The 13171-nt window shown below is 37.0% G+C and overlaps 1 protein-coding gene across 2 annotated transcripts in view; it reads left to right on the forward strand.

Moving 5' to 3' along the window:
- Positions 1–13171, forward strand: part of SLC4A10 (solute carrier family 4, sodium bicarbonate transporter, member 10) — a 117238-nt gene extending 104067 nt beyond the window's left edge. For both annotated transcript variants that reach the window (XM_009996091.1, XM_009996092.1), the window contains exons 20-26: positions 118–369; positions 1653–1721; positions 3200–3373; positions 4010–4132; positions 7318–7385; positions 8996–9112; positions 13105–13171. In XM_009996091.1, the coding sequence (XP_009994393.1) occupies positions 118–369; positions 1653–1721; positions 3200–3373; positions 4010–4132; positions 7318–7385; positions 8996–9112; positions 13105–13171 (870 nt within the window). The remainder of the gene's footprint in view (positions 1–117; positions 370–1652; positions 1722–3199; positions 3374–4009; positions 4133–7317; positions 7386–8995; positions 9113–13104) is intronic.

Raw genomic sequence — 13171 nt, forward strand, 5'->3', positions numbered from 1 at the left:
CCTACAAGTCACAAATATTTTAATTATCTCTGTTTCTTTGGAATGCCAGCCAGGAGTGTTTTCCTTAATTCAGATATAATTTTGTATCTTTTTGCTCTCCTTGCTTTTTTTTAACAGAAAGGATGTGGATACCATCTTGACCTACTCATGGTGGCAGTCATGCTTGGAGTGTGCTCTATTATGGGATTGCCGTGGTTTGTTGCAGCAACTGTCCTCTCTATTTCCCATGTGAACAGCTTAAAACTGGAATCAGAGTGCTCTGCTCCAGGGGAGCAGCCAAAATTTCTTGGAATCCGGGAGCAAAGAGTCACGGGGCTCATGATTTTTATCCTTATGGGCTCATCTGTCTTCTTGACAAGCATCCTGAAGGTAAGTTGGGGAAGTAAGGAAAAGCTAGAAAACACTGCACTGCACTGAACACTTTGCTGTTGTTACTGTTTTATTTAATGAGTGCTTTTTCTAGGCACGTTGCTAACGAGCATAATGTTACACGATACTCTGAAGTGGATTTCTAGTTTGCATAATAAAAATGTTAGGGACAGCTAACATTTTTAAAACAAAAACCTTGTAATGAAAATCTGGCCTGACAGAAGTGTAAAAGGGTATTCTGCCATTGACCTGTAGTATATGAAGTTTCACCCTTTGTCTATACTTTGGGCCCATGGCAAATTATTGTAAAGTAAATTGATTTAGAAAATTTAAGTACAGTTTGTGATGTCTGGATAATTTGAAAATATTTTCACAGTTGCAAGAAAAGTTTTGTGGTTAATTTCTTGGAAATGAACATGAAAATTCTCTCATGCTGCCTGCATGCTCAGCACAGCTCACCAGTGTCCTGAATTGGGTGTCTATATGCATATCTAATGCCATCTATATACATAATGCTTACTGGTTTTAAAAATTGCCTGGCCTCTGTGAAAGTAGTGAGTTTTGCCACTGGCTTCAGTAAGGCCAGAATTTAGACCTGCAGGTGGTAACAGTGAAGGCAATAAGCCCATAGAACTTCTACTTCCCAGAAGTATTTTATTAAGTATATCACAAAGCCATCACTTTGAAAACACACAAAACATGTTTCGTGTATTTAGTATTTAAAACAGATACTTATCTACGGGTGTGCTCCTTTACATCTCTGTGTACTGAGAGCATAAGCATTTTAAAATAGTCTCTTAAAAATCATTCCATAGAAATAATTCACACATTTTTAAATGTTTGCAGCCCAGAACATTTCTTTTAGCAGGGTAAAGTATTTTGTGTGCGTCTTGAACATTTTGTGTGTGTCTTGAACAGTTTTGTAAGCATTATAGCTTTACTGTTTGGTGCTCTCATGAGCAGTCTTTTAAGTAAATAATTTAAGGATCAAACACTTTCATTTTTCATGTAGTTCTGTTGATTTTATGAATAGTGAATAATGTATATTGTAATAATTGACAATGAAAGGAAAATAAAACTAGAGAGACAGACTCTTCTATTGCTTTATATTCTGAGAAATACCACTAATTTGTAATTGAGTGACTCAGAATTTACAACTTGTCTGATTAACGCAGGCATATGGCACTTTGAATTTCAACTTTTTTACAACGTCTTTATAGAAGCATTTGAAATTGTTAAATGGTATTTAATATGCTCTTCCCTTTCTCTGTTTGTTTGTGCAGTTTATTCCTATGCCAGTACTTTATGGAGTATTTCTTTACATGGGCGCTTCATCTCTAAAGGGAATTCAGGTAAATGGATTTATAAAGAGTGTGTTACTGGTGATTGTTTTTATAAAATGTGTAGCTGTTATTACTGAAGTATTATCTTTTGTGTATAATCTTAAAGGAATGATGCCAACCTTAAATTCTCAAAAGTGACTCACTTAAAAAGGAAAGTGGATTCTCTCTATTGCCTTTAGTTAATGTGCTCCAATTTTAAAATTTTTTTACATGCTGATTTTTCTGTTCTTCCTTGTTATCAAGGGAATTTTGGCTGAGTCTAAAAACAGAGTAACAACTATCAGGAGCTCTCCCCTCTCCCCTCCCTCCCCTGTCCACTTGTTTGCCTGCTGCCTTTTCAGCTTCCAAGTTAGAGCCTTTGTGCTTGAACTTTGCCTGTATGAGGCTTTTTGCTGACTTGCCCTAAAACTAACACAGGTGAGATTTTGAAGATACTTCTGTGCAAATAAATGCCCCAGCAGGGAAGTGGAACAGTTGCAAGACATATGTAACTCAATTTCTGGTCTCAGAACAAGGGTACGAGAAAGTACAACTACTGATGAGTGTTTTTAAGGCATGCTAAAATCTGAATATCTTTAATTGGAAAAGTGATAGCATCCCCCTCTGTTTCTCCGTCCCCCAAGCTGGGACAAGGAATTGAGATTTGATAAGATGGCTTTTGTGGGAGGATGTGCTTTTTGCTGTTTTTGTGAAAAAGAAATTGGCTCAAATCTGGCCAAATTATAAGCCTTTAGAAGATCCATTTGGACATGCTCAGTAAAAATTCCTTAACTGGACATTCCTAGAGACTGTGAATGGCTCATCCATGTAGAGAGAAGAAGTGCATCCCCATCATCACTGTGCCATAGCAGCCGACACAAAGTCCTCCATGATCAGCTTTTTGTGTGCTAAAGGAAGCAGAGCTCAGTTGTTGAAAAGAAAAGTGATGAATGTATTAGAAAGGCAGAGTCATAGCCTGTGGGCCCAACAGGATCAACCAGCTTCCATTCATTTTGATTCTCATCTCTACTTGGAAGTCTGGCTTTGCCTTACTTCATGGGTTCTTGATATGAAATCTTAGCAGTATAATTTTAAAGAAATTATTTTCTTTATGTGTAACTTAAGCGGTTATGAGCAGGATGTTTCCTGGAGTATGACTTTACAGAATGTAATTCAGCAGACTCCAGTATCTCAGCACATCTGCAACAGAATTACCTAGATACACAAATGTGTATTAAAATTGAAAGGAACTCTAGCATGACTTGCCAAATAATTAGACTTAAGTGAAGTTTCTTCCTTTACCACTGTTGGACTAGTATAGATTCATGGCTCATAATTGTAACTGAGGTAGTCTTTTTCTGTGCTCCTGAGCTTCTGCTCAGTTTTTGCCTTCAGAATAACAAGCCAGATTCCTAGGATATTCAGGGTCTCTTAGGTAGAGTGTGAATGTCAGCACAGAGGGTCCTACAGCTTATTTTGATACAAACTTTTAAAAATTTCTCTTTCAGCTTTTTGACAGGATAAAGTTATTCTGGATGCCTGCAAAGCACCAGCCAGATTTTATTTATCTGAGGCATGTTCCTCTCCGAAAGGTCCATCTCTTCACTGTAATTCAGCTGAGTTGTCTTGTACTTCTGTGGATTATAAAGGTTTCAAGAGCTGCCATTGTCTTTCCTATGATGGTATGAAATTTTTTTTTTTATTTCCTCTGAAAATCTGTTGGTTTTTTTTCCTTGTGGATCATTATTATTGAAGATAAAAATTAATTGTGGGCAGGTAATTAGGATATTGATTTGGTTCAGTATTCAAGGTTGATTCACACTATATGAGGTAAGGAAAAATTCTATGTAGTTTGAATCTAGGTTGCACTCTGTTGATGTGTGGATAGCCCAACTGTATATTTTTTTAGGGAAAATTATCTTTAAAAATATATATTTTGTGTTTTTATTTAAGGAGTAGTGCTTAATCATTTTATGGAAAGAACATTCACTCATTAAGGAAGCTTGTTCATTGCCCTGAGGAACTTTATTAATAGTTCTATGTCTTGCCGGAAATAAAAGAAAAATCTGCTCTGCAGTTTAATTGATCTCTCTCTGATTATTTCACTAACTGAAAAGATACCATATCTGCTGACCTTGTGATAAATGCTTCCATCCATACTTATCTGAGCAAAGGAAGATGAGCCATTTGGCCTGTCCAAATTAAAGGATGAAATTCCAGCTGTCAAGTGTGGGCACTCTGGAAAGTGTTCCTCTAAAAGCATGTTTGTCAGTTTTTCTTGCTTGATTTCCTGATTCTCTGAATTAATATAATTACAGGTCCTGGCTCTGGTCTTTGTCCGAAAACTCATGGATTTCTTTTTTACAAAGCGGGAGCTCAGTTGGTTAGATGATTTGATGCCTGAGAGCAAGAAAAAGAAACTGGAAGATGCTGAGAAAGAGGTCGGTCATGGTTTCAGGTGCTTTCGGACTTTATAAATTTCTTCTTCAGACATTTAGAGAAAATCTTATAAATTATGCCTATTCCATGAACAGGCAGTCTTGTTATCCAAAGTGTAATGTTGTTGAGTTTTTGTAAAGTCCTTTTAAGGTTACAAATTTAGTAGACTTAGATGGGTTTTTTTCTTACATGTAGATTCTGGTGCTGCCATACTGTTATATAACATAGTACCTACAGTGCCCCGGGGGACTGGTCCTGAGACTCACTCAGATGATGTGAAGGGATGAACCTGTGTCTGTAGGGAACACCTCAGATGCCTGGGATACTTGGATACTGCATTTGACAGATCTTGTCCCTGCTGGAGATGCTGAGGAGAGAACAGCAGGATTTAAGGGGCATGGCATGTCCCAGCTACATCCATACACAGGTCACATCCATCACTCCATGCCCTCTCTGCTCAGCAGTGTCATAACCCTCTGCAGTGTCCCTCTTACACTCTGGGTGAGAATTTTCCTTCTGCTACTGCAGAAAAAACTTCCACTTTCTAATGGAAAGGCCAGTGCCACTGCTCACCCATTAGCCAGATCCTCAGACTTTTCCTTACACCCTGTGGCGCTACCCCCCAGTTGACTGTTTCAGATCTGGACTTCTCATCTCCTTTCAAAAAATAGGCATTTCAGGTACTCTGTTATAAACTTAAGACAGATTCTTATACATTGTCACTCAGAATGTTCCTATATATTGACTGATCTTTCTGATGGTAGCTTTCTAATCAGTTTTGCATCTGTTTGATAGTATTTTCATCTAGCTGCTGCTTCATTAATTGTTTGCATATCATATAAAACTGTGGGAATATAAAGTAACTTTATATGTAAAGGACAGAGATCTTTCTCATTTGACCCTGGTATCAGCCACCTGATGAATGTCAACTGTTAGGGTACCTCAGTACTGGGCCCAGATAAGTGAGGGACAAGCCTCAATGGAGAAACACTTAACTGCAAGCACAGTAGGTAGCATATGTATTGCCAGGGTATTTTACATGGGAGGTGGTTGTCCTGCATCAGCACTTCTGAATAGCAGCATGATGTGAGGCTGTGGCAGTGCTGGGAGGTGAAGGTGTAGATGCCACGTGGTCCTGGCAGGCTGTGGTCACTTCTGGGCAAGAGTGCTCTGAGGACAGTTGTGCATATGACCTGTAAGATGCTCTGAAGACCTCTTCAGAAGCCCAGAGCCCATGAGACATAACCTCTTGGTGGTATAAGGGTACTGTGAAAAATAGACAACGTGAATGGATACATTAGCAATTTATCCTTAGGGATGCACTGAGCTGTGATCTGAGACCAGTGAAATGGTGTGTGTAAGGATTCCCATTGGTAAGTCTATTTGCAGAAATAGGACATGAACTAATAATTTGAACATGTAACTATGAAAACTAGATTTCTCTGCCTTTAAGATTTTTCTGTGACCTCTGATAACTCACCGCCTCATCTGTAACCTAGAGAACTATGAGTTTGCTTTCTTTGCCATATGCAGCATACTTGCCTAGAGTATGTCTTGGGGAAAAGGTTTTACCTAGGTGATAAACACCATGATAATTACTTACTATTTAGTGTATGTGCCTGTAAAACTACTAGGCTGAAATTAAAATATGTGAGTCAGTGTTTTCCCCCTTGAATCAAAGCAGACCAGAGAGTTGTTTTGTCATAGTATCTGTCGTTGTCACAATTTAGACTAATCAGAAGTAACCAAGGTAGCTGTCTTCTTGTGGGTCTGATGCTTGGAAAGAATTCCTTGTTATCCTTATGTTATTTGTCACTTTCCTTCCTGTGCTTAATAGGGTGGCATCAGAAAACAAAATGGGGAGAATCTACTGGTGTTACTTTATTTCATTCACTGTCTATTTTGAGAAGTTATTTTTACATATTTTGGCATTTCTAAATATTTGGAACTATTATTAAAACTGTTCAACTGTCAAAAACTTAGGAAGCTGTGAAGCCTGGAAATGACAAAATTAACTAGTAACGAAACTTCTGACATGTAGCCTAAGGAATTAATCGGAGAGTTGCTATCACATGGTTTTTAAAAATAGAAGTATTCTACCCACAAGAATATGCAGAAATACAGTTGACAAGATCTGAACTTATTTGATTGGATCCTAGTTTCATCACTTAAGTTGTTTTTATATTTTTAGGCCATGTTTTTCCAAGGTTTTGCACATCTATAGTGGATATTATACATGCCTTGTCATCACAGACCTCCTTTGGAAGCCACTTTGATGTTAATTAAGTCTTTCTGATACAGGAATGAACAAAGTGACTTGTCCCATTTGGAGAAGAAAAATGTTGTGACTTTTAAAATAGTTGTAATAGTAAAACACAGAAGAAACTAATTTCTGTGCAGAGAGGACTTAAATTCTACTATTTTGGAAAATTGTACTGGCTTTTCCAGCTCATACCACCAACGTGTCAGTGTGTGGGATATATTTGGGGTTTTGGGTGATCTGCCAGAAAATGGTAAGCTCTCTTTTTGGGAGAGCCAACTCACACTTTCAACAGGCACCAGGGTAAGCTGAGAATCTCCTGTGGAGATTTAAGTGAATGTCTGAAAGACAGAGACTTGTTTTCCTTTGTTCTTGCAGGCAGGATGTGGTGCTTGAGGGGTGTTGTTTTGTCCTCCCCCCTAAGAGAGATTTTCTAAATCTGTAATTAATTCACATAACAATTTTTGGCAGATATGTCTCTTAGTTCTCTTTGCTTCCTGTTACTCATAGACATTTTTTCCCTGTTAAAACTAATTTTGGTGTTCTATTTCACTACCTTTCACTGCAGTAAACCTTTATCAGTATTAAAACAGTGTATGAAAACTTAAATTTGACCTCCCTAATTTTTGCATGTTAACATTGCAGTGTATATATCCTGTTTGGCACGATCTGTTAAATTCCCAATACAACTGCATATTCAATGTTACTATTTTTTCTATTGTTATAAAAGTACCTCAATTTGGCATTGAAAACTAACATACATCTTTCAAATTAGAGAATTTTAAATTACAAATATTTATTTTAAAAGTTTAAAAGTATCTTACTTTAAGAATTTTAAATGAAGAAAAGGGAAAGAGGATTAAAATACATAAAGTTCACTTTATGCAATATCATATCCTGTCTCATGTCTGAATTCCTTCCTTCTAGGAAGAGCAAAGTATGTTAGCAATGGAAGAGGAAGGGACTGTTCAGTTACCACTAGAAGGACATTACAGGTAAAATATACCTTTCCTCTTTTAGGTGAGTTGCAATCAAACAAATAAAAGAAACATGCCACAATATTTATTCCTAATGCTTATTGAATATCAGGAGGATGTTTGTCTGTTAGTAGAGTACAGATAGGTGAACTGAACTATATACTGCAGCATTTAACCAGCTCAGCCCTTTTCTAGTCTTTCCACATAGTCTCACAGTCCCTAGAAGAAAGACACTAGTTCTCCCTTGGGCAGGACTGCAGGATCAGGCTGCTCATAATGAACCTTGGCGTCCAACATGGCCAGTGCAAAAGGAAGATGTAGAGCAGGTCAAACTATCCACCCTGATGCTAGCAAGGAGCTGGGAAAGGTATTGAACATAGCCCAGAAAGACTAGGCCCTTACAGTATTATATTTTAAAGCATTCTAGTTGAGATCCTATTTATGTGAGATAATTGAATCAACAGCTGTCTAGGGCAGAGAGGGAATAATGGATTGACACAACTTAAGCATGAAAAACTATATAAAGGTCCATAAATACTCTCAGTTTTCAGAAAGGTATTTCAGAAAAAAATACCTGCTGATAGTCACCTCTGCAGTAATGTTGAGGTCACAGGAAGACTATCTCACAGTGTCCTTCTTTTATATTTTAACTAACCCTAATGTGTTCTAAGGCAAAGAACTGTCTGTGTCTCTGAAAACCCCCAGTCTATTTCTTAATTTTGACTCATTACTCTTCTAATGGTCTGTTGTTTTCTTCTTTTGGCCGTACCTTTTTGTTCTGTTTTATATTAGTGGTACTTAGTTTGATTTATCCTGAGGTGTGGTCAGTATTGCTCAATAGTGTTTACTTAGGTAGAGTTGCCTGGATAATAACTGACTTTCTATACTGTAAGGGTAAGAGTCCTACAGCTAAAAAGATTATTTGAAACATTGGCTGATAAAGTGGTCCTCAAAACACTGTGAAAACAAGTTTACTGAGGGCTTTCTGAATGTCAAGGCATAAGTAAACCACAAAGTCAGGAATAATATACAGGCAGGCCCTTAGAACATTTATTACTTTATTATTCTTAAGTGTTTAAATATGTATTTGGAGCAGCGCAGGTAAAGCTAAGGGCGTAATGGCTACAAAGTGCTACTTAAAGTTACTGATTATCTTGTTCGGGCATTTTTATTAGATCTCTTAAAATCCTTGACTTTGTCAAGGGTTTTGATTGTTTTTAAAACTATTTTAGAAGGTGGTGGAGTTTCAGAGCATAAGTACTTTGAGAACTGTTAGGAACTCTTAAGATTCTGGTTTAATCCAGCTCTGCTACTGGCACACTGCAAGATCCTGGGCAATATTTAATTTCACAGTTCCTAATTTTTCTCTGTTAGAAGTGAAACAGCGTATTTCATTGATGTTACACTGATTAATTGCTGTTGGAGGAGGAAAATGCTATAACAAGTGCTAAGATATTTTAAGAGTGTATTTAAGCCATTGTTCATGATTTTTGAAGTTTAACATTTTTTTAACTTATGTTACACTTATTGTAATCATTATCAGTTTTCAAGGACTATTATAGAGTTAATAAGTAACAAAGACTGATGGCTCACTGGTTTATTGTGTATTTACTTTTATTCTTGCCTAGAGATGACCCATCTGTGATAAACATTTCTGATGAAATGGCAAAAACTGCTGTGTGGAAGACACTGTTGATATCCTCTGAGAATGCAAAAGATAAGGAGTCAAGCTTTCCTTCTAAAAGGTGGTTTGTTTTTCTACTGCATTATACTTTTATATGTTGGTATTATATATTTTGCTAGGGATTAGGAAGACTTCTAGCATCTTCCAGTTTTTATTTCTTGAGGTTTCCTTTTATTTATGTCCAGACATAATATTCTGAGTTCAAAACACAAATTCACTATGTGCATTTATTTAAAAAAAAACCAAAACCAACAAATATTTGCATGCTACTTAGTTATGCTACACTGGAAAATGAAGTTGAGCATGCCTGATGCTTGTGTAATGAACCACTAACCCACACCTGGATATTGTGCAACAGTTGTTGTGTTTGTTCTGCTTGCTTTTGTTCTTCCCTCTTGAAAAAGATGTGGTCATCACTGAGCTGAAAATACCTGTTTGAAGAGCCCAGTAATCTGAATGCAATCTACTAATTGGAGTGAACATAAATTTAAGATTGCATCACTTCTTTTCCTTTTTCTGCCTACTTCACTTGTGATCAAAACAGTTAAATACTTCCACATTTTAGTCCAGACAAATGTAAAATGAAGCAATGATGTTTTATCTGCGCTACAGAGTGATTGTTGGAGTAAGATAATATTAAATACAAGCACAGTATAATTGTAAGACAGATTTCCTGTTTCCACTAATTTTAAATTTAACTATTTTCTACTTAATTGTTTTATGTCACATTTTTGTCATAAGCTCCCCTTCCTAATCACTCTAGAAGCCGATTCCCCAAAGGTAAGCCCCTGTCCCCCAACCTCTTCCTTGATTGTATCTTCCAATTGGGATTGGTGTCACTTAGGAACCCAAATTACTTGACTTTGTGTAATTTATGGGGAGACAGAATGAAATTTGAAGTAGGAACAGAACATTTAAGTAGGAATGTAAAATGTCTTCCTTAAAGTCCTTAGTTGTAAAACTTGAATTTTTTTGTGTACTAAAATAGAAACTCTAGATCCAGTATATTTAAATGTTATATTGGATTTGTTCCTAGAACTTACTAATTTTTTAACTTTTTTAAAATATAAGACTATCTCCTGCCCATTTCTAAATGTAGTTTTCAAAACAAGCTTTGTGTTTGAAACAGCTGGTCATTGTTTTATGGTGAAAATACAGTAAAAGAAAAAAATCTTGTAGTGAAATAATTATTGTTTTAAATTTTGTCACCCCAAAATTACATGCTGCCTTTCAGTGTTGGTTCCTTCTCTGAAGAGCATAAATGAGATGAACAGTTTATGGCCAGAGAATCTTAATTTTGGACATGCAGGGAGCGGCCCATTATGTGAACATTTAAATGCTGTTTCACTGACAGTCAAATTATCAGTGTAGTTTTGATCTGCCTTCCACCGTGCATGTGGGCTGAAAAGAATCCTGTCACAGTGAAGTATGTGTGTGCATAGGCCATGGATGTGCACCAGGGCTTTCTCATCTTTTGTGCCTCTGCTCTCCAGGCTGTGAAAGCCTGGAGAAAAGAGAAGAAATTTAGTGGTACATTCACAGCCAGGGGGCATGCAGTAGTTGTAACTCTTCTGGTGGATATTGCTTTCCTTGATGGTATGGTTATGTCTTTAAACATGTACTGTTTTTATGTGGAATTTTCAAAGCTCCTTTGAGCAAAGAGCACCCACATTAGGCTGTGGCTCAGACAACTTTGGCCATTCCACTGCAGTAAATAGAAGCTAATTTTCTAACAAGCTCATTTTCAACCTGTTTTTATATCTTTGCTCATGAAAAAAAAAGACTCAGGTGAAAAGGAACCAGGAGATCACAGGTTTTATGGTTTTTAAGTAAGTATGAGTGCTATGTAAAGAAACAAATCTCTTAAAGAATCTGAAATCCTGCTTTTTCATGTGCTCTAGCTTGACTCAGATTCCCAGAGAGAAGTAGATTCAAAGAACTTTAAACCTAGAAGGCTCACTTTCTGATAAGCAAAACCATAGATAACATTAGTCTTAAATCCTATTAGAGACAGAGCTAAAGAAACATTCTATTCCTAAATGTATGTATCATTACAAGAGGCTACTTCAGTCCTTGGTGAGTACTGAGAAAACAGAAAGCTTGGAATGGTAGCAGTTGTAAGAATAACTTTTGCAAATTATCCATCTATTAGATTACATGATTCCCTTCAGGGAAGGGTATTTTACTGTAGAGGGGAAAAGAAATAATGTTAGTTTTAAGTTAATTTTACCAAGGTACTTACCTAAGACATAGTCCTTCTTGTTCTGTGTAATTAATTGTCCTCTGTCTTTACTTATAATATTAATATAGCAATATGCAGATGATCTGACCATATATAGAAGGTAGTCCTAGTTAGTCTTAGGAGGCATCTCTCACTTTGAAGATGGTGTGAGTTCCTTTCTCTACGTGAAGATTCAGAAATCCCCCATCTCAAACCTTCCTTCTCAGGCTTGTGAGATGACTCCCTTCGTAGGGAGGAAAAGAGCTCCAAGTCCCTTACAGATCCACCAGTTACATATTTTACTGGTAAAGACTGGAGCTGCCCTTTTTTTTCCCCACCCTTCTCCCCCAGATTTCTCAAGGCATTAAAGCCCACATCTGCAGGAGATCCTCTAAGATGTGAATCCTAAATAGAAGGAAGACTTTCCTGGTATCACAGAGGCACCTAAAACATAGAAATATTATAGACTGTAAGGCACACAACACATCCTCAGTGTTTGCTTTTACTAAGCACAGGTATCTCTCTGCCTGCTCTACTGCTGCACTTTAAATTCACCCCCCAGGAATTTGTTTGCATACCCTTTGTGTGCAGAAAGTGTAACATACCCAATTCTATCACTGTTCTGCAGAAGGTGACAGATTTGGCAGTTGAAGTGGCAGAAGTTGGTGTTCTTTAGCTATTTCCATTAACACCTCTGGAAGCTGCCATAGGCATCAAAGTAAGCTTTGGCTGAACTGAATTGTATCCTTAAAGCAAATTTGATGTGAAGAAAAATCTGTCAGATGATTGTAAAATTGTGCATGAATCACCTTAAAAATTTGAGAATTGATCTTGCTTTCTTTAAGCCTTGTGTAACTCAGCCTATTTCTCATTCATTCCAGTTAAGGAATTATTCCCATGAAACCTGGTAGGTTATGTGCTTGATACTGGTTTGTTTGCAGAACCATCTTTTGACTTCATTTTTTTTTTTTAGATACCCTGCAACTCTTTGTTGAAGGCTTGATTTGCCTGTGTTGTGGAAGCCTCTTGGCATTTTCATAGTGTGACTGAATCTCATTGCAAGAACATGACTTTTTATTTATACTGTTGTAAATGAGGACCCCCTTTACAAAAAAAAAGGCAACACAACCCCTCTGCTTTGCACATGTGTTGCTTTCTTTAGGCAAATCAACAGTGTTCTAACTGGAAAAAAAAAAATCCAAATTTGAACTCTACTTCAAAGTCCTTAATGATATGGATTTTGTGTGATCTTTCAGGCTTTTTTTTTTTTTTTTAAAGTTATCGCCTTATAATGCATGCTTGAGGATGTATACATGTATTAAGCTCCAAATGGGGAATATTCCCCAGCCTTCTTCTGCTCTCCCAAATCAAGACTGAAAGCCAAATATTACAGTTGAAAATTGGTTTGCCATTGCTTTAGTTCAGAAAATTTAATTCTAAATGTGCACCGAGCAAAGAATACATTTTAAAGACAAGAAACACTTACTGTGACCTTGTTTGTGCCATTTAAGAAAATGCTGGTACTGCACTGTTAGCATTATTTAATCAATTAGCAGTTGATTTCCCCCAAAAAAGGAGTGCCTATCTTGGCTTGCATGCTGCCTGACTTGTTTGTCTGTACATCTTAAGTTCTCTACCTACCTCCTCACTTTACTGCTGGCTGCTGTCACCTGGACTGTTCAGCACGGAAACATTCACTTGCTTTGCAGTTTGTTGTATGCAGCATGAAAAAGTAATGAAAATCTCAGTGCAGTGTTGGTTTTCATGTAGATCATTAATATATATAGGTATATAATAGCACTGCTGTAACTTGTTATTTTTCCTTTTTCTAGTGCTGAAATCAGAAAAGAGAAGAAAGCTGACTCAGGGAAACGTGTTGACCGGGAGACTTGTCTATGA

The sequence above is a fragment of the Chaetura pelagica genome, unplaced genomic scaffold, assembly GCF_000747805.2.
Source record: "Chaetura pelagica isolate M959 unplaced genomic scaffold, ChaPel_1.0 scaffold3, whole genome shotgun sequence".
Classification (NCBI taxonomy): Eukaryota; Metazoa; Chordata; class Aves; order Apodiformes; family Apodidae; genus Chaetura; species Chaetura pelagica.